Genomic DNA, 21,958 nt, shown 5'->3' on the forward strand with positions numbered 1-21,958 from the left:
GTGTGTGCAGGTGTGTGAGTGTGTGCACACGTGTGTGTGCATGCACGTGGACGTGGGAGCCTGTGTAGGTTAATGTATGCATGTGTGCCTGTGGGTACATGTGTGAGTGTGGGTATCTGTGTGTGCACGTGTGTGTGTGTGCACGCATGTGGATGTGCATGTGAGAGGCAGTCTGTGCATGTGTGCACAGGTATGCACATTGAGTATGGTGTGTGCACATGTGTGAATATGTGTGCATGCATACGGATGTGTGTGCATGTGGGAGTTTGTGTGGGTGAATGTGTGCGTGTGTGCACAGGTGACTGTATCTGTGTGCACATGTGCACGTTCATGCACACGCATGCATGTGTAATGTGGGAACGTGAGCACATGTGTCTGTGTGCATGTGTGTGTGCACATGTGTACACGGGTGTGGGGAAATGCAACGTCACATCACCAGCCCCTCCAATGCAGCTACACATTCAGCTGATTTTAAGCACATTAAGAGAGTTACTTTCCAAACACAGAGCCTTGTTTAACGAGAAGCACAAATGAAGGATTTCATTGCACATGTGGAAAGTCTGATCCCCATTTTCCATTAAGTCGACACAGACAATAAAATAGGAATTATAGAAGTCCCTTAGGATTTCCCCCTTTCTTTGGAACACATTTACACAGACTGTTTTAATTAAAGGGAATGTTCCCAGAATATTAAAGGCAAAAGGAAAGAAAACCTTTGCATTGTACAGTTTGAGTATAATCTCTATAGCATATTTCCACTTAATTTTTCTATTATCATAGGGGAAGAAAGAAACCTCCTTTTAACAAGACTGAACAAATTTGCACCAAATGTAAAGCATTTTTCAGTGTAAACCCTGGCAGCTGTCTTTTCTTTAATGCAAGTGCCTGACTTTGGCTCTGCTCTCCCAGGGACCCCCTCTGAGGGGCCCAGCTTGTAGCATCACACTGTCATCCACACACCAGAGCCGGGAACCCCCTACCCCTGCCCCTTGCCAGCTCAGATGTTTTAGACATCTGGGTTGATTTCAGTAACTGATCATTTGGGACACTTGTTTTTGCTCTTCCTGGGCTTTAAGTTCCCGCTCTTATGTTTAAATTGACCAACAAAGAGGGATCCCTGGAAACCCAAGCCCCCTCCCACCTCAGTGAAAACAGGCCCCCAGGGCCCTCTCTCTCTGCCAGCGACATTGGTCTCACTGTGTGACCAGGTCTGCTGTGTAATTTCCAGGTCCTATCAGTAGATAACCTCTATTTTTTCAAAGTTCCCTCAGGGTTACTGCCCAGGGCGTCTCGCAACCGCAGTAAGAACCAAGAAGCCTGGAGCAGCCACAGCGCAGGTGACGGCCGAGACCCACACAGAGCCCATTTTCACAGGTATCTTTTGCCTTCATCTAGATTTGTTTTATGTCTTTGGTTAAATTTTGAAAACCAAGTAATAGGCTATTCTTTTAACAGTGGCATTCTTTAAATTCCAGAAAAATATTTAATGTCAATTGTTAATGTTAGTTCTAGTCGTTAACTATATTAAATTTTGTTGAAAATAAAATAAAATCTTTATACGACTAAACGCGATGGTATTTTAGGTAACTAATGAAGAGTTGACTCATTGGAAAAGACTCTGATGCTGGGAGGGATTGGGGGCAGGAGGAGAAGGGGACGACAGAGGATGAGATGGCTGGATGGCATCACTGACTTGATGGGCGTGAGTCTGAGTGAACTCTGGGGGTTGGTGATGGACAGGGAGGCCTGGCGTGCTGCGATTCATGGGGTCGCAAAGAGTCAGACACAACTGAGCAACTGAACTGAACTGAACTGAATGAAGTTACTATTTACAGAGACTTTGCCCAGAAAAACCTCCACTGCCCATTAGGTGAGACCTACTGATAGAGACCTCTGTCTCTCTCTCTGTCTCCATCATTTAAAAGAGCCAATTTAAAAACTTTCCAATCAAATCTTTGAAGTGTTGTCCCTTTGATGGACACTTTTAGTCCTAAAAAAAAATTGGTGGTGGTGGTTTAGTCGCTCAGTCGTGTCTGACTCTGTGACCGCACGGACTGTGGCCCACCAGGCTCCCCCGTCCCTGGGATTCTCCAGGCAAGAACACTGGAGTGGGTTGCCATTTCCTTCTCCAATGCATGAAAGTGAAAAGTGAAAGTGAAGTCACTCAGTCGTGTGGACTGTAGCCTGCCAGGCTCCTCTATCCATGGGATTCTCCAGGCAAGAATACTGGAGTGGGTTGCCATGCCCTCCTCCAGGGGATCTTCCCGACCCAGGGATCAAACCCACATATTCTGCATTGCAGGTGGATTCTTAACTGACTGAGCCACCAGGGAAAGTGGTAAAATGGATGATAAAACAGTATCATGGAAGTTTGATTTTAATTTAAAATTTTAATTAATGTTCCTAAATAAAATAAACTTTTTGGTCAGATTAAGACAGGTTAGTGGGTTTCAGTTGAAAGTGGTTCCAGCTTATTTCTGTGGTAACCCTGTCATTACATCAGGATGTAAAATGGAAATATACCATAATCTATTTTGATCCACATAAATATTCAAACATGCAAACCAGCTGCAAGGAGACAGTCTATGTTTGTTACACTTGCCTTTTCAAGTCAAATTAACTGCTATCGCTAGTGTTATGTGAGGTTATGCGAATTTAATCATTCTTTGCTATACAATTGTGTTATAACAGAAATAATTTGTTTTCTCTGCAAATTAATTAGTAAGATTCAGACATGTTAAATATTCATTCACATAAACTTCTGGGGAATATTAGAAAATGATAATACTTCCTAAAAAGCCTTAGTGTTAACTGCACCAAGAATCTGGGTTAATAACGAGGGAAATCCAGTGTTTCTGGTGTCTCACACCCACTTCATCGTCCTTCACAAGCGCCGAGTCCTTTAAGGCCAGGACCAGTCACGCGTGGGCATGGCCATCGCCCAGCAGGGGTCACGGGCGCTGTGGTCACAGCCCCTGCCCCGCCCTCAACTCCCGAGGAGCCCTGCTTCCTGACACGTGTTCACCTTCCACCACAGCACGGGGGTGGGATTTTTATACTGAAAGATGGTACAGAATACTCAGATTAAAAAGCAGGAGTCTGGGGAGCACTGACTCCGCCCCACGTTTACATGGAGGTGCTGTGCGCCTTGTGCGGACGCGGGCCGGCCTGAAATAACCCAAACAATCCTGGCTCCGCAGACAAGCAGACACCAGGTGTTCCCCCAGGAGGAGCCAGCCTTCCGCCACACAAGCGTCACTTCAGATCAGAGGGGTGAACTATCAGAAAATGTTAGGCACACCTCTACACTCACTGCAAACGTGTGTGATCCACTAGCTCCTTTGTTGGAAAAGCTCTTTGGTCCTCACTATAAAGCCCAGAATTGCTGGTGCTGGTTACTCCAGCCGTGTTCCTGTGACCCAGAGTCGGAGAAGGAGAAACTGCCCTTCACAGACCCGAGCGCCCAGAGCATCCTTCCACCGTGTGGTCCACCGTTGGCGGGGTCTGCTGTTTATGAACCACAGCATCCTGCTCTGGAAATTACCACCGGTCTGACGTGTCAGTCACCTCTTGCTGTCGGTGAAGAATGATCTAAGCCGACTCTTTAGCCGTTTCACCACCTGAAGTTTACACATTGTGAGCAGACAAGAGTGCCAGCACGTGCATCTGAGGCGATCCAGACGAGCTTTTCCTCCGGTAATTCAGGGTTAAGGTAATTCATCCAGGAAGCCTGCCCTGCAGTGCGGAGCTCACCAGCACCCTGAGCGAGTGGTGCTGCAAGAGGAGCGTAAGTGGGGAGACGGAGACCCTGACCCAGAGGTGCCGAGAGACAGGGTGCTGGGGGGAGAGGGGCGGGGAAGCCCCCGTCCAGCCTCCTATCACTCACTCTTGGCTCAAAACGGGGGAAAACTCCACCAACTTTGAAAATAAAGATGACAGTCTGAAGAGCTGTGCTGAGGTTCCATCCTTAGAGGACACGCAGGGTGTGTGGAGCCCCTCAGCCAGCAGACTTGGTAGGGACGCCTGCTTGGATCCACGCAGAGACCCAGCCACTGTGGCTGCAGGTGGGAACGCTGCGATGGCTGACCTGGTGGTGGGGGAACACAGAAGCCCCTGCCCCGCCTGTGACTTTTTGCAGCAGATGGCTGCCGTGGGATGGGGCGGGGGGGACTCAGCGGCAGGCCTGGAGGACCAGAGCTCTGGGCTCCTTGACAGCTGACTCCCATGGGGAGAAGCCCGCGGGGACAGGGTGGGGAGGGTGGTAGGTGGCTGGGCAGAAGCGGAGTCCTGGTGTCGTAACAGCTCTCCCACAGGCTCTGCAGCCCCGCCTGACTCCCTGCCAGCGTCCTACCAGGCTCCGTGCAGCTCTGCCTGGCGACCAGCAGGCTGCCGTCCAGCGCCTGCTCTTGGGGCTTCTCCAGGGTCCCACCCGTGAAGCAGTCAGTCCAGGGAGCGCTGGCTCTGTCCTGGGTCCTGAACAGGGACCCGCCCAGGGCCTGGGGGGTCATCACCAAGGCGATGTGCTCCCCTCCCAGGGAGCCCACAAAGGGGGTTGAACCACCATCAGAGCAGCTGCAGACCAAAGGCCGGAAGGTTGATAAAGTGAAGTCGCTCAGTCGTGTCTGACTCTCTGCGACCCCATGGACTGTAGCCCACCAGGCTCCTCCATCTATAGGATTGTCCAGGCAAGAATACTGGAGCGGGCTGCCATTTCCTTCTCCAGGGGATCTTCCCAACCCAGGGATGGAACCCGGGTCTCCCGCACGGCAGGCGGACGCTTCAGCGGCTGAGCCACCAGGGCAGGCCTGGAAGGTCAATGATATGCTTGTAAAAACAAACACTCTCTTCACTTTACAAGAAACTTTGACTATAGACATGATTGGGATGGGCTGTGAACAGCGGCATTCCCTGAAGAGGTCGCCCACTTCCTGAAGCCTGGTACGTGGACTCCTCGGGGGACAGAGGGCACGCGGCCTCAGAAGGAACGCCAAGGCAGGAGCTGCCGTGTAGATGGAGGAGACAGAACCAGAGGGGAGGCAAGGACCAAGGGGAAGAGAAAGCTTCACACTGAATCAGCCAAATCCACTAAGTAAAGAAATCTCACAGGTGCGGCAAGAAGCTCATCACCGGGCTTGTCTGGCGGTAGCACTTCAGGGAAGCGAGACACCAAAGGCAGGTGAGTGTGCTGGAGAAAAACAGCGCACAAGGCCTCAGGGGCCTCACAGCCCGGGAGCCCCTGCGCCCCGAGACACCAAAGGCAGGTGAGTGTGCTGGAGAAAAACAGCGCACGAGGCCTCGGGGGCCTCGCAGCCCGGGAGCCCCCGCGCCCCGAGCTCCGCGTGACAGATCTCGAGGCCGTGCCACCAGAAGGCAAAGGGCAGCGACACAGTGTCTAAGCGCCTGTGACAACCACATACCCAGGGCCGACGTCCGCCAACGTGGGAGCCCCCGCCCCACCCCGACCCTGTGGCACGGACAGTGAAGCCACAACTGGGCACGTGACCTCCCTGCGCCTTTCCCCCAGCTCCAAGGCTGGTGCCCCAACGTTGCCCAGGTACTGGAACATTCTCTGGACAGCAACCTGAGCAGTTTTTAATGTAAAACTTCTGACCCTGCTTTGGACCACCCCCCAACAACCCCTCTTGGCCCCCTCAACCCCTTACTCATAAACAACACTCAAGTCCCTCTCCAGGACGAGACACTGAGGACCTGCCCCAGCCTTCCATCCCTCCTCTCCTCCCCAGCTACCCTCTGCAACTGGCTCCCCCTGTTTCTGAGCAAACAGGCCCATCGACCCTTCATCTTGCACCTTTTACGCGTGTGGGATGCTGCCCGGCAGGGCCTGCTCACACCTTACTCTGCTTGATTCAAATATTTGCTTAAGCATCATCCACGGAGAGATTTCCACTGACCACCTTGTAACAACAGAGATGCTCCGTCCACTGCTCGGCACGCCCCAGCGTCGTTTAATTTTCTTCAGGGCAGTGGTCACTGTCTGAATGTGTATTATGATCTTTTCACTGACGGCCAGTTTCCTCCCACTGGACACAAGTGTACACGGGCAGTGTCTGCCGGGAATGCCCAGAAGAGTCTGATCCATACAAGGTGGCCATCGAGAGCAGGCGGGTCGGTCTGCAGATGAATAACTGAATAAATGGTTTTATATTGTGCTCTGACCTCTGAAACTCCAATACTTTGGCCACCTGATGTGAAGAACTGACTCTTTTGAAAAAACTGCAAGATTGAAGGCGAGAGAAGACGGGGACGACAGAAGATGAGATGGTTGGATGGCATCACCAACTCAACGGACATGAGTTTGGGTAAACTCCAGGAGTTGGTGATGGACAGGGAGGCCTGGCGTGCTGTGGTTCATGGGGTCACAAAGAGTCGGACAAAACTGAGTGACAGAACTGAACTGAACCGAACGGTTTCCAGCCGCCCAATCCCTAGATGCAATGCCAGGTGGACGTCAGGATGCTGACCCCTCTGGTCCCCACGTGAAGCAGGAAAGAAGCCCTCCAGCTCCAGGTCCCCTCTGGGGCGACTGCAAATCTGCCTCCTCAGGGAGGGCCCACGCCAGGCGCAGCCCTGCGGGAGGGTCCCAGCCCCGCCCCTGAGGGTCTCGCCCCCAGGAGAAACCCTAGCTCGGTGGGCTACTGGGTGGGGTGCAGTTTACTGGGTTATCAGCGTCTCATGCACCCGCCTCGTGTGTGTGGACAGCTTCCCGGAGCCTGGGCTCCTGCACACTAAGGGCCCTCCTGACACTGACATGCGGGGCAGCTCGGCCAAGGGTCCCCCCACCTGCAAGACGCACGTGTCCTGAGCCAAACCCTGAACATGTGAACTTGGTGAGGCCATCCCGGGCCCAAGATCTCAGCTCACTGAGCATTTAATTCGGGAGTGCAGGGTGTAGAACACCCACAGTGAAGAGAGGAGGGTGTGGGTGGGACGGTCACAGCAGATGAAGGGGCACCCTGGCGTGGGGTGGGGCTGCTCCCCAGCCTGGCCGGGGCAGGATGTGGGGATGGAGAGGAGGCTTGGGCGGGGTGGGGGGATGCGGGACCCAGAGGTGCAGGAGGCGAGGAAGACCTGGTTGGGAGACTCACTGGGTTTGAGATGCTCGCGATGCTTCCTGGAGCTGGAGAGCAGAGTCTCCTTTCCGGGAGAATCGTGTCTGCACATGCGGGCCCTGCCTAGGGGGCCAGACCCAGGGGGCCCGCAGACACGGAGGAGGTGATCCTGTCACCCTGCAGGCCGCCTCGGCCCATTCACACCTCCGCAGGGAAGGGAGATGCTCTTCCTGAGCTGAGCAATCTTTTTCTGATTTTAATCTTGTTCCTGAGAGGGTAACAGGCAGGAAGGCCAGGGGTCTCCAAATGGAGCAAATAGGCCATGTGTGGCAGACACGTTTCTCTCTCTTAAACGGCAGGAGGAAGCCAACCACAAGTGTTAGATTTTTTCCTTCTTTACAAAATTAAAGGGAGGTTTCTCTTAAATTCTGTGCTGCCACGACGACACCTGGCTCCACCTGAACTGAACTTTCTCAAACCTTGAGCTAACCAACGCATTTTCCTTACAGAAATGTGTGTCGTAAGCTATGTTAAAGAACTGAGGGAGAGGGTGGGGAGATTTGGGAGAATGGCATTGAAACATGTATAATATCATGTATGAAATGAGTCGCCAGTCCAGGTTCGACGCACAATACTGGATGCTTAGGGCTGGTGCACTGGGACGACCCAGAGGGAGGGTATGGGGAGGGAGGAGGGAAGAGGGTTCAGGATGGGGAACACAGGTATACCTGTGGTGGATTCATTTCGATATTTGGCAAAACTAATACAATATTGTAAAGTTTAAAAAAAAAAAAAAAAAAAAAGAACTGTGTATTTACCCCAGACTCTGTGTTTCTTCAAGTCGTGAGGGCTCTGAGTTTTGAGACATCTCCTTTTTCTAATTAGCAGCCTGCTAGTAGCTATATAACACCCAGCTAAAGACAAGCAGGGGGGCACTCTTTCTGCCCCCTTCTGATGTCTATGTCAGAAGCTTTCTCTATCTCTTTTATACTTTAATAAAACTTTATTACACAAAAGCTCTGAGCGATCAAGCCTTGTCACTGGACCCGGATTGAATTCCTCCAGGGGCCAAGAATCCCAGTGTCTTTCACGGCTCAGCAACAACCTTTCATTCCCCTGTTCTCATCCTTTTCTGAAACATATTCATACCCACAAATTTAAAATTTTACTTACAAAAAAGAACTAAGAATGTTCACAAGCAGATTTGAGCAACCCTTCCCTCAATCATTAATCAGCCAGCCAGACGGTTATGGTCATCCAGAAATGACTATACACTCCGAGTTCAGCAACAACTTGATTCATTCTCCTTGCAGACCCTCGATCTAAACACAGGGGCCACTGAGCCCTGCAAGCTCTTCAAGGGCGGGCTTTGTGACTCTGCTGGAAAGAGGGGAAACTGCGGTCAAGCTGTATCCTGAGTGTCCTTTTGGTACAAAAGAGTCTTTATGCAGAACACACGTGTTGTTAAAACCTCTTTTCTGCACGACTGACGTCAAAGCCACAATGGGGGCTTCACCTCACCGTGAACAGTCCCTGCAGGAAAACATGACCGTGAGCCCTCCGGCAGCATGAGGCCCGAGGTCACCAGGCTGTGCCGGCAGGCCCCCTGCTGATGTGGGCCAGGTCTGAGTGACCTGGGGGAAAGCATGACTTGTTCCCCCAGCCTAGGAGTCCAGGAATCTCATCCAGGACCTGTCAACACCCTGGCCCTCGACCTCATCCCCTTCAACACTCAGGATGGCCCTCGACAACGTGGGCTTCACGTTTGGGGCCAGGTGTCTGTCTGCCCAGGCCAGGCGGGATCACCTCCTGGACCTGCAGGAAGGACCTGATAGAAAGGGCAGATGGGCGGCCCAGGGAGCAGAGGAGCCCGGAAGAGCTGGATTCGGATGTGCCACGAAGAGAGTTTATCAGAAAAATATGCACTTTGATGGAAAGCCATCTGCCCAGTACTCACTCAGCCTCACCCTCAGCCCTACACACTCTGACCTCCTGGGAGAGGCAGCTCTTCCCAAAGCCATCATTGCCGTTTCAGCACCACGGCCAGCGGCCTCCCTGCCTGGCCCGATGGCTGTGATGTGATTTTACACCAGAATGTCATCACGCTGACCCTCCGTCCACTGCACCCCCCAGAGGTCTGTCTTTCCTGAGAAATCACTGCCATGTCCGTGTCTCCTGGGGTCAACGTGATGCCACACTATGGGTCAGTATCTCTCTTAAGGGCTGGCAGGATCGGGGATGAGAGCGCAGACAGCTGTGAAATAAGACGGCAGGCGATGGCCAGGCGGCACACACCGCGGCTGTCGTCCCACTGAAAACAGAGCACTATACTCCAAACTGCGGCCATGCACACACGGTCATGCGGCTGCTTTTACCTGCGAGGTCTCTGAATATCTTCGATATGACCACAGGGACGCCGTGTTCCACGCCGCCCTGGAAGACAGGCACAGGGATGCAGTGAAGACGGAGCGGGGACCTTCACAGGGAAGTGTTGGGGGGAAAGCAACGCCTTCATACCTTTATGCTCAGGCCCAGGCCGCCCACAGGCTGTCTGCGAAGCGTAACAGTTCTGTGCTTTAAAAAATGTAGAAAACAAGCCCAGTTTAGGTTAAAATGGACAACCAGAAAGCGAATGCAAAATGTATACATTCACGTCTTTATTAAAACTTCAGACATATGGGCACATATGTATACCTATGGATGATTCATGCTGATGTTTGGCAGAAACCAACATAATTCTGTAAAGCAAGTATCCCTGAATTTAAAAATTTTTCAAGACTTCAGTAGCCGTTTACATTTCCCAAGGGGAGCTGCCTGATCACTGCAGCAACAGCACCATGTCAACCTGCACTCGGCAGTGCTACAGGGAAACGGACGGCCTGGAGAGAAACAGCCACACCGCGCTGGCTTAGGACCCACCCCAAGGTCCTGCAACGTCGGTCATCTCACCCCGTGCTGGCTCTGAGGGATGGAGGCCCCGTTCCCAGGCAGCAGATGGGAGGCTACAGAGCACATGCTCAGCTCCCCGTTTCTAAAGTCTGTCATCTCCCCTGACCCCCAAAGAGGCTGCCTGTGCACCGTGCTGCTCTGCACAGCTCACTTAGCAGTTGTCAAGTAATCGATGCTAACTTGTGAACGATCGACCATTTCACGTCCTGACCCAATTTAAAGCTGCCAGCGCTGACGAGAAGCCAAGACTAACCCTGCCGTGGCTGACGAGTCGGTCACGCCACCTCTCAAGTGTTCCAACATGTAAGGTGTGTGCTTGGTCTAAACTGACTATCTGTCAGTGAACAGGGTTGGCCAAGGATTGATGAAGTGGTGTAGGAAGCGTGTTCACCTCCAAAAGTAACAATGGGAATAATAAAAAGGATGCGCATTGCTTTGATAATTTCTGTAAAAATTGGAGAGCTTCACAGCAAACAGGCTGGCATATGGCCAGTATGGACGGTAACTACTCAGGGTTCTGCTACTTTCCAAATGTTGAAAAATTACATAATTAAAGGAAAAATTATAAAATGTTTAGTAGACTATGCAAAATACTTTGCTATTATGATTTTAGTTACTTAAAGTTTCTCTGAAACACAAAATTTTGTGTCTTATTTGCACACTTATATGCACACTCACACAAACACATATAAACCATTATTTATTCTATCCTTAAACTAAATCAGTGTAAACTTTTATAATGATTTTGGCCCATCTATTCACTCTTTGTGGGCTTCCCAGATGGTTCAGTGGCAAAGAATCTGCCTGCAATGCAGGAGATGCGGGTTCAATCCCTGAGTCGGGAAGATCCCCTGGAGGAGGAAATGGCAACCCACTCCAGGATTCTTGCCTGGAGACTCTGTGGACAGAGGAGGCTGGCGGGCTACAGTCCATGGGGTTGCAAAAGAGTCGGACATGACTAAGCACACACACACACATTCAGTATCTCAAGGTTTTCATGTTCTCAAAGCCAATCTGTCCTTGTTGAAGAGAAGACTATGGATTGAGTCCACACACATTTACTGAGCGAATGTACGGTGCTGAGGGCCGGGACCAGGGCGAATTCCACAAGTCAGAGTCGCCAACGTCCCGGCAGCTGGGAAATTCCGAAGAACTCGCTGACACTCCATCCTCCACTTGTTGCGAAAACGCTGCCCGCCCTCCTCAGAGAGCATGAGACTGGCCTCCCGGTTAAACCCTCAGCTCCCACCTCCACCCACAGACGGCACCCAGGTCCCCCCTGAGGACCGACCTCTGCTCTCCATGGCCCCTTCTGTGTCTTTTGGACCCGTTTACACACAGGCTCCCCAAACTATCACCAGTCCTTGCCTGTGGAAACAATTCTTCTGGAAATGACCCACCCAAGGAAAAGGGAGGTGGCCCTTCTAAGACATGCAGACTTCAAACAGGACTGACTCCTCAACAGCACGTGTACAGGGCTAGCTTGAGATTGCCACAAGCAGAGTTTCTCCCGACTCAAAGTAAGCCAGTCAATCACAAGCCTTGAGGTTGGCTCAGGGCCAGCATACGAAGTGCCCAGAACACAGACAGAAAGGTTCTGGGCCTGATTCTAATTTCTCTGATCACTCTGTAGATCTGTGATACGAGCCGGACAAAACCTGTGAAGAAGGCCAAGCACACAGGACACAAGTGATTCCAGAAGAGAGACAGGAGCAGACACCCACCCCCAGGGCCCAACTGAGGTCCCTCATCACAGGCCAGAGGAGCAGGGGATGGACGGGGAGAGCAGGTGTCCCCCAGGGCCTTTGGGGGATGGACAGGGAGAGCAGGTGCCCCCAGGGCCTTTGGGGGACGGACGGGGAAAGCAGGTGTCCACCAGGGCCTTTGGGGGACGGACAGGGAGAGCAGGTGTTCCACCAGGGCCTTCAGGGGATGGACGGGGAGAGCAGGTGTCCCCCCAGGGCCTTCGGGGGATGGACGGGGAGAGCAGATGTCCCCCAGGGCCTTTGGGGGTCCCAGACCCACGTCCTCCACCAACTCAGAGCTCGCCGGCATCGCGTACCAGCTCCCGTGTCCCATCTGCCCTCTGTGTCTCCATCACTTCAACCGCCAGCTCCCTTGCTGCGCCAGGGCCCCCTAACCACTCACCTGTCTTCTCCAGCTCGTGGTTTTCATTCCTGAGATTTCTTCACATCTACTTTGCAGCTCTGACTTTTCGTTTCCAGATGTTATTTAACTGGTACACTGAGATTCCAATTTCATTTATTTTGTTTATTCTCTTTCGCTGGTTTCACAAAGGCTGGATCGCTGTATACAATCTCTCCTTCCTTTGTCAGACTGTATGAACCTTCTGTTTAGTCTTCAGACACAATGAACACACGCCCTTCACGTGACGCACCTGGTTCTCACAGCTCGACGTCTCTGCAGACCCACCTCTGCACCTCCGCTCGCGGTGGCCTTCTTCCCTGGCGAGAATCCGGACTGGGAGTCCTCTCAGGCCCCGGTGGAGAGTGTGCATGTTCCTCCAGAAGGCCTGCACCTTCCGTCTGCGTGCACCAGGGCCCCCTGAACCTGACACCACCTAACTGCATTTTCAGCAGGAGGATTTTCAGGCCACACAGGAAGCGTAAACCACAGCACGAGACCCAAGTGAGGGGCGGTCGGGATTAGTGTCCTCAGGGGTGTTTGCTTGGCTTTGTGCCTCTTCCTTCAGAAGCCAGTGCTGGCCAGGCAAGAATTCTTTCTGCGGGGACACTGTCTCCAAGCTCACACTCTCCCCGTCTCCCTCACACGTGACTTGGGGCCACCTCCCTCTGGGTGGATGGGCTATGGTCAGTCGTGTCCCTGGCTCAGCCCCGGGCCTCCTCCTGAGGTCCGCTCTCCCCGCGTTGCTCAAGCTGGGCAGCAAACACTAGTGCAGGGACTGGTGCAGCGGGCTCACAGGCTGAACTGTCGCCTGCACTGCCGCGTCTCGCGCCGCCTGCCCTTCTCTCCTCTCGCTGCTCTGGGTGGACCTTGAGAAGTGACAGGCAGCACTAGACACTCGGGCAGCAGAAGGGCAGCTGCGTGTTGCCTCCACCCCGTAACGAACCCTGTGAGCTCACCAACAACTTCCGCCCTTTCTTAATTTCCCAAACTGAAGGTATGGAGTTCTCTAAAATACATTTCAGCCATAAATGTGCCATGACTTAAAGTGCCAGATACAGCACAGAGATCTTTTAAATTCTTTCTTCCTGTCACTACTTTTTACTCCATCAATGCATTCATTCAAGCCACAAATGTAACCTTACAATTTAGAAAAATAAATATGTCAAATGTACAGACACGATCATAAACATGAAGCAATCTAAACAGAAAGTTTGAAACATAACAAGCCAGCTTCTTCATATGGCAAAGCACATTCTCTCTTTAGGCGATAACTAGAAAACCCAGTCAGTCAGTTCAGTCGCTCAGTTGTGTCTGACTCTTTGAGACCCCATGAACTGCAGCACGCCAGGTCTCCCTGTCCCTCACCAATCCCGGAGTTCACCCAAACTCATGTGAATCCAGTCGGTGATGCCACCCAGCCATCTCACCCTCTGTAGTCCCCTTTTCCTCCTGCCCCCAATCCCTCCCAGCATCAGAGTCTTTTCCAATGAGTCAACTCTTCACATGAGGTGGCCAAAGTACTGCAGTTTCAGCTTCAGCATCAGTCCTCCCAAAGAACACCCAGCACTGATCTTTAGAATGGACTGGTTGGATCTCCTTGCAGTTCAAGGGACTCTGAAGAGTCTTCTCCAACACCACAGTTCAAATGCATCAATTTTTTGGCACTCAGCTTTCTTCACAGTCCAACTCTCACATCCACACATGACCACTGGAAAAACCATAGCCTTGACTAGACAAATCTTTGTTGGCAAAGTAATGTCTCTGCTTTTGAATATGCTATCTAGGTTGGTCATAACTTTCCTTCCCAGGAGTAAGCGTCTTTTAATTTCATGGCTGCAATCACCACCTGCAGTGATTTTGGAGCCCCCAAAAATAAAGTCTGACACTGTTTCCCCTGTTTCCCCATCTATTTCCCATTAAGTGATGGGACCACTAGATGCCATGATCTTTGTTTTCTGAATGTTGAGCTTAAGCCAACTTTTTCACTCTCCTCTTTCACTTTCATCAAGAGGCTTTTTAGTTCCTCTTCCCTTTCTGACATAAGGGTGGTATCATCTGCATATCTGAGGTTATTGATATTTCTCCCAGCAATCTTGATTCCAGCTTGTGCTTCTTCCAGCCCAGCGTTTCTCATGATGTACTCTGAACAGAAGTTAAATAAGCAGGGTGACAATATACAGCCTTGTCATAACTCCTTTTCCTATTTGGAACCAGTCTGTTGTTCCATGTCCAATTCTAACTGTTGCTTCCTGACCTGCATATAGGTTTCTCAAGAGATAGGTCATGTGGTCTGGTGTTCCCATCTCTTTCAGAATTTTCCACAGTTTATTGTGATCCAAACAGTCAAACGCTTTGGCATAGTCAATAAGGCAGAAATAGATATTTTTCTAGAACTTTCTTGCTTTTTTGATGATCCAGCAGATGTTGGCAATTTGATCTCTGGTTCCTCTGCCTTTTCTAAAACCAGCTTGAACAACTGGAAGTTCACGGTTCACGTATTTGCTGAAGCCTGGCTTGGAGAATTTTCAGTATTACTTTACTATCGTGTGAGATAAGTGCAATTTTGTGGTAGTTTGAACATTCTTTGGCATTGCCTTTCTTTGGGATTGGAATGAAAACTGACCTTTTCCAGTCCTGTGGCCACTGCTGAGTTTTCCAAATTTGCTGGCATATTAAGTGCAGCACTTTCACAGCATCATCTTTCAGGATTTGAAATAGCTCAACTGGAATTCCATCACCTCCACTAGCTTTGTTCGTAGTGATGCTTTCTAAGGTCCACTTGACTTCACATTCCAGGATGTCTGGCTCTAGGTGAGTGATCACACCATCATGATTATCTGGGTCGTGAAGATCTTTTTTGTACAGTTCTTCTGTGTATTCTTGCCACCTCTTCTTAATATCTTCTGCTTCTGTTAGGTCCATACCATTTCTGTGGGCTCGATAAAGGACAGAAAACCCAGAGATTTTAACTATTCGGAGTGCCGTGTTGAATGGAAGAGACAGGAATACAAATGAAATATAATGTCGCCAATTCTAGACTCTGATGTTGAATCAGCAGGTTTGAGAATCTATGGGTTTTATAAAAGGGTAAACTCAGCTTTCTCTCCCTCTTTCCTGATAAGAACATCCACCCAGAACAGATACAGTGCTTATTTTTTCAGCAGTTTCACCAACACTAATACAGGTCTACTCGTTAATCCTGTCTTCTCAAACAGACAATAAAGAGTATAAGTGCAACCCAAGGTGTAAAGCTCAGTGCAAACTGGGTCAGGTTCCAAGAGAACCAGATCCCCTCCAGTCTCAGCTTGTGGGCAAGTGCTCGGTCACAGAGCCTGTTGGTTGTGAGGCAAGCATGAACCTCCCACTGACAACAGAGCTCGAAATGTAAGGATCAGTCAGCAGCATTATTTCTGTTAAGAAAGCTGACTTGGAATTCAAAGCACCAGTGTGAGCCACCCCCACACGAGTGGGGTGTCTGCCCTTAGGCTCTGACAGGCCTTGCAGCCCCAGCGACAAGCCGACCCCTGCTGACCTCACATGGGTGGTGTTGTTGTTCAGATGCTCAGTCGTGTCCGACTCTTTACAACCCCGGGGACTGCAGCATGCCAGGCCTCCCTGTCCTTCACCATCTTCCAGAGTTTACTCAAGTTCATGTCCATTGAGTCAGTGAGGCCATCCAACCATCTCATCCTCTGTCATCCACTTCTCCCCCTGCCCTCAATCTTTCCCAGCATCAGTGTCTTTTCCTATGAGTTGGTTCTGCCCATCAAGGGACCAAAGTATTGGAGCTTCAGCATCAGTCACAGACGGTGAGACGTAGTAAGTGTGTGTTGAATCCAGTGATGCATTTTTCATCTCCTGGGACCCACACAGGGACTCAAGGTTCAGTGAGGTGTGAAATCCACACTCATTTCTTCTGCTGATCAGCTGGGGAATAATTATTCCATCTCCCTCTCCTGCAACTCAGAGTAATTTTAGATGATGGAAAATAAGTGCTCTCCATCAGGTTTCCTGTTGGAGGTTAACACTGAAACACTCAGCAATATGAACATAAGAGAATCACTGTGTTCTGAGACCCCCAGAGGTGCTGCACGATCTGCAGAAATAGCCGTGACTGTTGTTGGAAGTCGTCTTTTTCATTCTCCAAACACATGATAAATTCTCAGGTCAAAGTTAGTTTTATTTTTATAACCAACTGAAGAACACAGGTTTCAACTGTTTCTCCAGTCAGTGGGATTGAATTCCAGTGGGATTCTGAGCCTGGTGTAGAGAAGGCATTCTGATCTCAGGAGCTGAACATGTTCTTCTTGGTCCAAAAACGTCCTTTGAGTCCCCCTCACAATTACCCAGCCCAGATACACACATCTATTCAAGAATATTTTACTCCTTTCCTACAAATGACGCTTCCTCTGGAAGCAGCTGCTGCTGCTGCTAAGTCACTTCAGTCATGTCCGAATCTGTGCGACCCCATAGACGGCAGCCCATCAGGCTCCCCCATCCCTGGGATTCTCCAGGCAAGAACACTGGAGTGGGTTGCCATTTCCTTCTCCAATGTATGAAAGTGAAAAGTGAAAGGGAAGTCGCTCAGCTGTGTCCGACTCTTAGCGACCCCATGGACTGCAGCCCACCAGGCTCCTCCGTCCATGGGACTTTCCAGGCAAGAGTACTGGAGTGGGGTGCCATTGCCTTCTCCGTCGGGAAGCAGCAGAGATCAGTAAAGATGGAGCCAGGAGGCTGAGAACATAACCTCGGGAACCACCCTCTGACATACAGCAGGCAATTTCAACATCAAGCTTCAGGCACCAATAAATCACTTGAAACGATAAACATAAATTTACGAACATACACCCACTTTTCGTATGAAGGATCCAATAATTTTCATCAAGAAGGTAACCTTGGGCAGAGAATCTGACACCATATTCTAAAAAGTATAATTTATTTTTCTTGGACAATACACAGGAATCTGTATGCAGGTCAAGAAGCAACAGTTAGAACCAGACATAAAACAATAGACTGGTTCCAAATTGGGGAAGGAGTACATCAAGGCTGTATATTGTAACCCTGCTATTTAACTTATGTGCAGACTACATCATGAGAAATGCCGGGCTGGATGAAGCACAAGCTGGAATCAAGATTGCCTGGAGAAATATCAATAACCTCAGACATGCAGATGACACCACCCTTATGGCAGAAAGTGAAGAGGAACTCAAAAGCCTCTTGATGAAAGTGAAAGAGGAGAGTGAAAAAGCTGGTTTAAAATGCAACATTCAAAAAATGAAGATCATGGCATCTCGTCCCATCACTTCATGGAAAATAGATGGGAAAACAGTGGAAACAGAAAAGCTATGACCAACCTAGACAGCATATTGAAAAGCAGAGACATTACTTTGCTGACCAAGGTCCATCTAGTCAAGGCTATCATTTTTCCAGTGGTCATGTATGGATGTGAGAGTTGGACTGTGAAGAAAGCTGAGCGCCGAAGAACTGATGCTTTTGAACTGTGGTGTTGGAGAAGACTCTTGAGAGTCCCTTGGACTGCAAGGAGATCCAATCAGTCCATCCTAAAGGAGATCAGTCCTGAATGTTCATTGGAAGGACTGCTGCTGAAGCTGAAACTCCAATACTTTGGCCACCTGATGCGAAGAACTGACTCATGTGAAAAGACCCTGATGCTGGGAGGGATTGAAGGCAGGAGGAGAAGGGGATGACAGAGGATGTGAAGGTTGGATGGCATCACCAACTCAACGGACATGAGTTTGGGTAAAATCTGGGAGTTGGTGATGGACAGGGAGACCTGGTATGCTGCAATCCATGGGGTCGCAGAGTTGGACACAACTGAACTGGACAATATAGTATAGAAACGTTACCTGATTTTACTATAACTTATCTGAAACTTTCTATTGATTTCAAATTCACCATTAAGAAAGGTGACACTTTTAAGTGGTTACAGAATCACCCTGGCTGCTTCCGCCTGATCCCTCTCCATCCACCACCCATGGTCCTGAGAACAGGTGGAAGATAGTCAGCAAAGGGAAGGTCTTGTGCAGCTGAGCAGGAGGCCGCCCCGCCTGTTGGAGAGGGGCCCTCTTGGCTCCAAGGGATCTTCTAAGAGCTGGAGGAGGCAGCTTTGCAGGATCCATGGGGCGGGGCGGGGGGGTGTCCTTGAGAGGACGGGATGCAGAACCCGGGCCTGAGGGTCCAGGGGAAGAGTCCTGTCTCCCACCCTCATTGTGAGGCTCCACCACCCTGGATGTGCAGGGGACGCCCTCAACCGAGGCCCGCGGCCAGAACGGGGGCAGGACCTGGGTGGGGGGCAGCCTTGGGCTCCAGGACAGAAGGAGGAGGACGCCATCCAGGGGGAGACATGCGTGTGAGGACATGGAGGCAAGGTCATGGCACCGTCGATGACGTCAGGGCGCCCGCGCTGATGCCAGCGCACTGAGCACAGGGCTGCGGACAGACAGGCGGACGCGTCCTGCCCACGTCGGCTCCGCGGGAAAGGCTACAAGGACTGTGGACAGACAGGCAGACGCATCCTGCCCACATCGGCTCCGCGGGAAAGGCTACAAGGGCGCAGAAATCCCACAAACAAGGGTGCAGAAATCCCACAAACAAGGGGTCTCCGGACCCCCAGAAGAGCCAGCCCACCTGGGGATGGCATAGCCTTGGGGTACTTCCAGAGTTCTTCCAGAATGTAGCCATAGCCACTTAAGCCCACTGGGAGGAAAATAGGAAACTTCAAATATAACGTGTTATATATTTAATACATCATTTGCAGTAGTCTCAAGTTAAATTTGGAGATAAAACTTGAAAAACCATTGTTTCCTAATCTTTATTCAATATTCTAAAACATCCAATACATGTTTCTTATACCTTTAAGAACATTTCACTTATAACTGAAGCCAAAAGGACCAAGCTTTATGTGAAAACTCTGTTTGCATCCATGGAGGCAAGGACAGGTGGACGCTGAAGAGCACATGCTGTACCTCGCTCTGCCTGTGTTTCCGGGCAGAAACCCTGGAGTTCTTACTTCTTCAGGAAGGAGACGACCTTGCTCATCACAGCTTTCTAGTTTCCCATGAGAACATGCTCAGTCTCATGGTGTGCTGTCTGGGGATGTTTTCAATATAAAGCTCCTCAAGGAAAATATATTAATAAAGAAATTAAGAAAGCCACCGAGAGAGCAAACAATACGAACTTGAAAAGATACTTTGCTTTGCAGCAACGTGGGCATCTGGACAGGGCTGAGGACCATCAGGCCGTGTCCCGCAGGACCCCCCGGGAGCCCCCTCGCGGATCGGCGTGACACGGTCTAGACAAGCCCTGGGGCTGCAGACACGGAGACACTTACGTTTGCACTGGGGCCGCTGCCACTAACACAGATGACATCCTGTTTTTGAATTGTCAGTACCTCTCTCGTCAGCTTCAGGCGGACGTCATAGGCATGGCCAGACGCTTCGTTGTGCAACAAGGCGATCCCAGTTTTAGTCTGAAACAGAGCAGAGGTGGGAGGTGTGAGGACAGAGAGCAGGGACCCTGGCGAAATGCGCCTGAGTCTGAAACAAGCTGTGTGTTCACCACACACCCACACGTCTAACAAGGCTTTGATTCAGTTCAGTTCAGTCACTCACTTGTGTCCGACTCTTTGCGACCCCGTGGACTGCAGCACACCAGGCCTCCCTGTCCATCGCCAACTCCTGGAGTCTACCCAAACTCATGTCCATTGAGTCCGTGATGCCATCCAACCATCTCATCCTCTGTCGTCCCCTTCTCCACCTGCCCTCAATCTTTCCCAGCATCAGGATCTTTTCTAAGGAGTCAGTTATTCGCATCAGGTGGCCAAAGTATTGGAGTTTCATCTTCAGCATCAGTCCTTCCAATGAATATTCAGGACCGATCTCCTTTAGGATGGACTGGTTGGATCTCCTTGCAGCCCGAGGGACTCTCAGGAGTCTCCTCCAACACCACAGTTCAACAAAATCGTGGGATTTTTAAAATATTTCTTCCTGATCAGTTTTTATAGGATTTGTACAAAACATATTTTTAGCAAGTGAAGAATGGATGAGTCAGAAAGTCACCCCAGATAAACTAGAGAACTTGACTCCTCCATGTGGAGTCACGGAGCTGCCCCAGGCTGAGCGGGGCCTGGTCAGTGGGCGGCACAGGTCACGGGAGACCACTGGAACAGCCACCCCAAGCCCCCGGGGCCTGCGCAGAGCTCTGGCCAGCATGGCCTCGGACACAGCCCTGCACCTGGGGGAGGGGAGAGGGCAGGTAGGATGCTCGGCGAGGCCGTCAGGGTCTGGTCCACCGCCCAGGACCAGAGGACAGACCCAGGGCCTGCAGAGCCCCCGCCGGGCCCAGGGGGCTGAGTGCCGGCCAGGCCCCTGGGGCTGAGCGCCGGTGGGAGTGAGGCTGGAGCAGAAAGAGCGGGACACATGGAGCCCGAGGGCAGGACAGTGGACACCGATCTGTGGTCAACACAGAGCTTTTCCTGCTGAAGGAACTGCACACTAAGAAAAAGAAATGGTAACGCGGTGTGATTTCCTCTTACAATAACTGAGTGGGATTGAGGTTCCTGCTAAAAGACCTTCACTGCAGATAAAAACAGAATATTTAATACATGTCTAGGATCAAAACAGCACTATATATCACTAACATTACTGTATATACAGTAGATAACCAACGGAGACCTACTGTTCAGGGAACTATAACCTAGTATCTCTCAACGATCTAGAAGGGAAACTGAACCACTTTGCTGTTTCCCTAAAACACACACAACACGTGAGGCAACTGCTCTTGAACCTGGGGCTGCGCGGGGGGCTCAGCGGCAAAGACTCTGCCTGCAAGTGCGCGAGACATGGGCTCCACCCCGGGTCAGGAGGGACCTGGAGAAGGAAATGGCAGCCCAGCCTAGTATTCGTGCCTGGAAAGTCCCATGGACAGAGGAGCCTGGTGGGCTACAGTTCATGGGGTCGCAAATGAGTCACACATGACTTAGCGACTAAATAAAAAATTTAAAAAAATACTCCAATATGAAATTTTTTCACAGGGTCAGATTCACTGATTGTGATTCACTGAGGACTGTGTCCTCACATTCTCTACAGCGGAAAGTGAGCAGCTAAAGAGAACACCAAAGCTCCTTCTCAACAAAACTAATGAACATCTAAACCACCACAGACCAAAGGTGTAAGACTTACACTCTCAGACACAAATCACAGCAGGATCCTCTATGACCCACCTCCCAGAGTGATGGAAATAAAAGCAAAAATAAACAAATGGGACCTGATTAAACTTAAAAGGTTTTGCTCAACTAAGGAAACTATAAGCAAGGTGAAAAGACAGCCTTCAGAATGGGAGAAAATAATAGCAAATGAAGCAACTGACAAAGAACTAATCTCTAAAACATACAAGCAGCCTATGTATACCAGAAAAATAAATGACCCAATCAAAAAATGGGCCAAAGAACTAAACAGACATTTCTCCAAAGAAGACATACAGATGGCTAACAAACACATGAAAAGATGTTCATCACTCATTAACAGAGAAATGCAAATCAAAACCACAATGAGGTACCATCTCACGCGGGTCAGAATGGCTGCTATCCAAAAGTCTACAAGCAATAAATGCTGGAGAGGGTGTGGAGAAAAGGGAACACTCTTACACTGTTGGTGGGAATGCAAACTAGTACAGCCACTATGGAGAACAGTGTGGAGATTCCTTAAAAAACTGGAAATAGAACTGCCTTATGACCCAGCAATCCCACTGCTGGGCATACACACTGAGGAAAC

At 50.4% G+C, this 21,958-nt stretch overlaps 1 protein-coding gene across 1 annotated transcript in view; it reads right to left on the reverse strand.

Annotated features, from left to right (window-relative positions):
• Positions 1-21,958, reverse strand: part of SNTG2 (syntrophin gamma 2) — a 119,836-nt gene that overhangs the window by 53,327 nt on the left and 44,551 nt on the right. The window contains exons 2-4 of the mRNA XM_044940575.2: positions 19,519-19,656; positions 9,588-9,644; positions 9,446-9,503 (exon numbers count right to left, since the gene is read on the reverse strand). Coding sequence (XP_044796510.1) covers positions 9,446-9,503; positions 9,588-9,644; positions 19,519-19,656 — 253 coding nt within the window. The remainder of the gene's footprint in view (positions 1-9,445; positions 9,504-9,587; positions 9,645-19,518; positions 19,657-21,958) is intronic.

This window comes from Bubalus bubalis, chromosome 3 (genome assembly GCF_019923935.1).
Source record: "Bubalus bubalis isolate 160015118507 breed Murrah chromosome 3, NDDB_SH_1, whole genome shotgun sequence".
In the NCBI taxonomy this organism is placed as follows: Eukaryota; Metazoa; Chordata; class Mammalia; order Artiodactyla; family Bovidae; genus Bubalus; species Bubalus bubalis.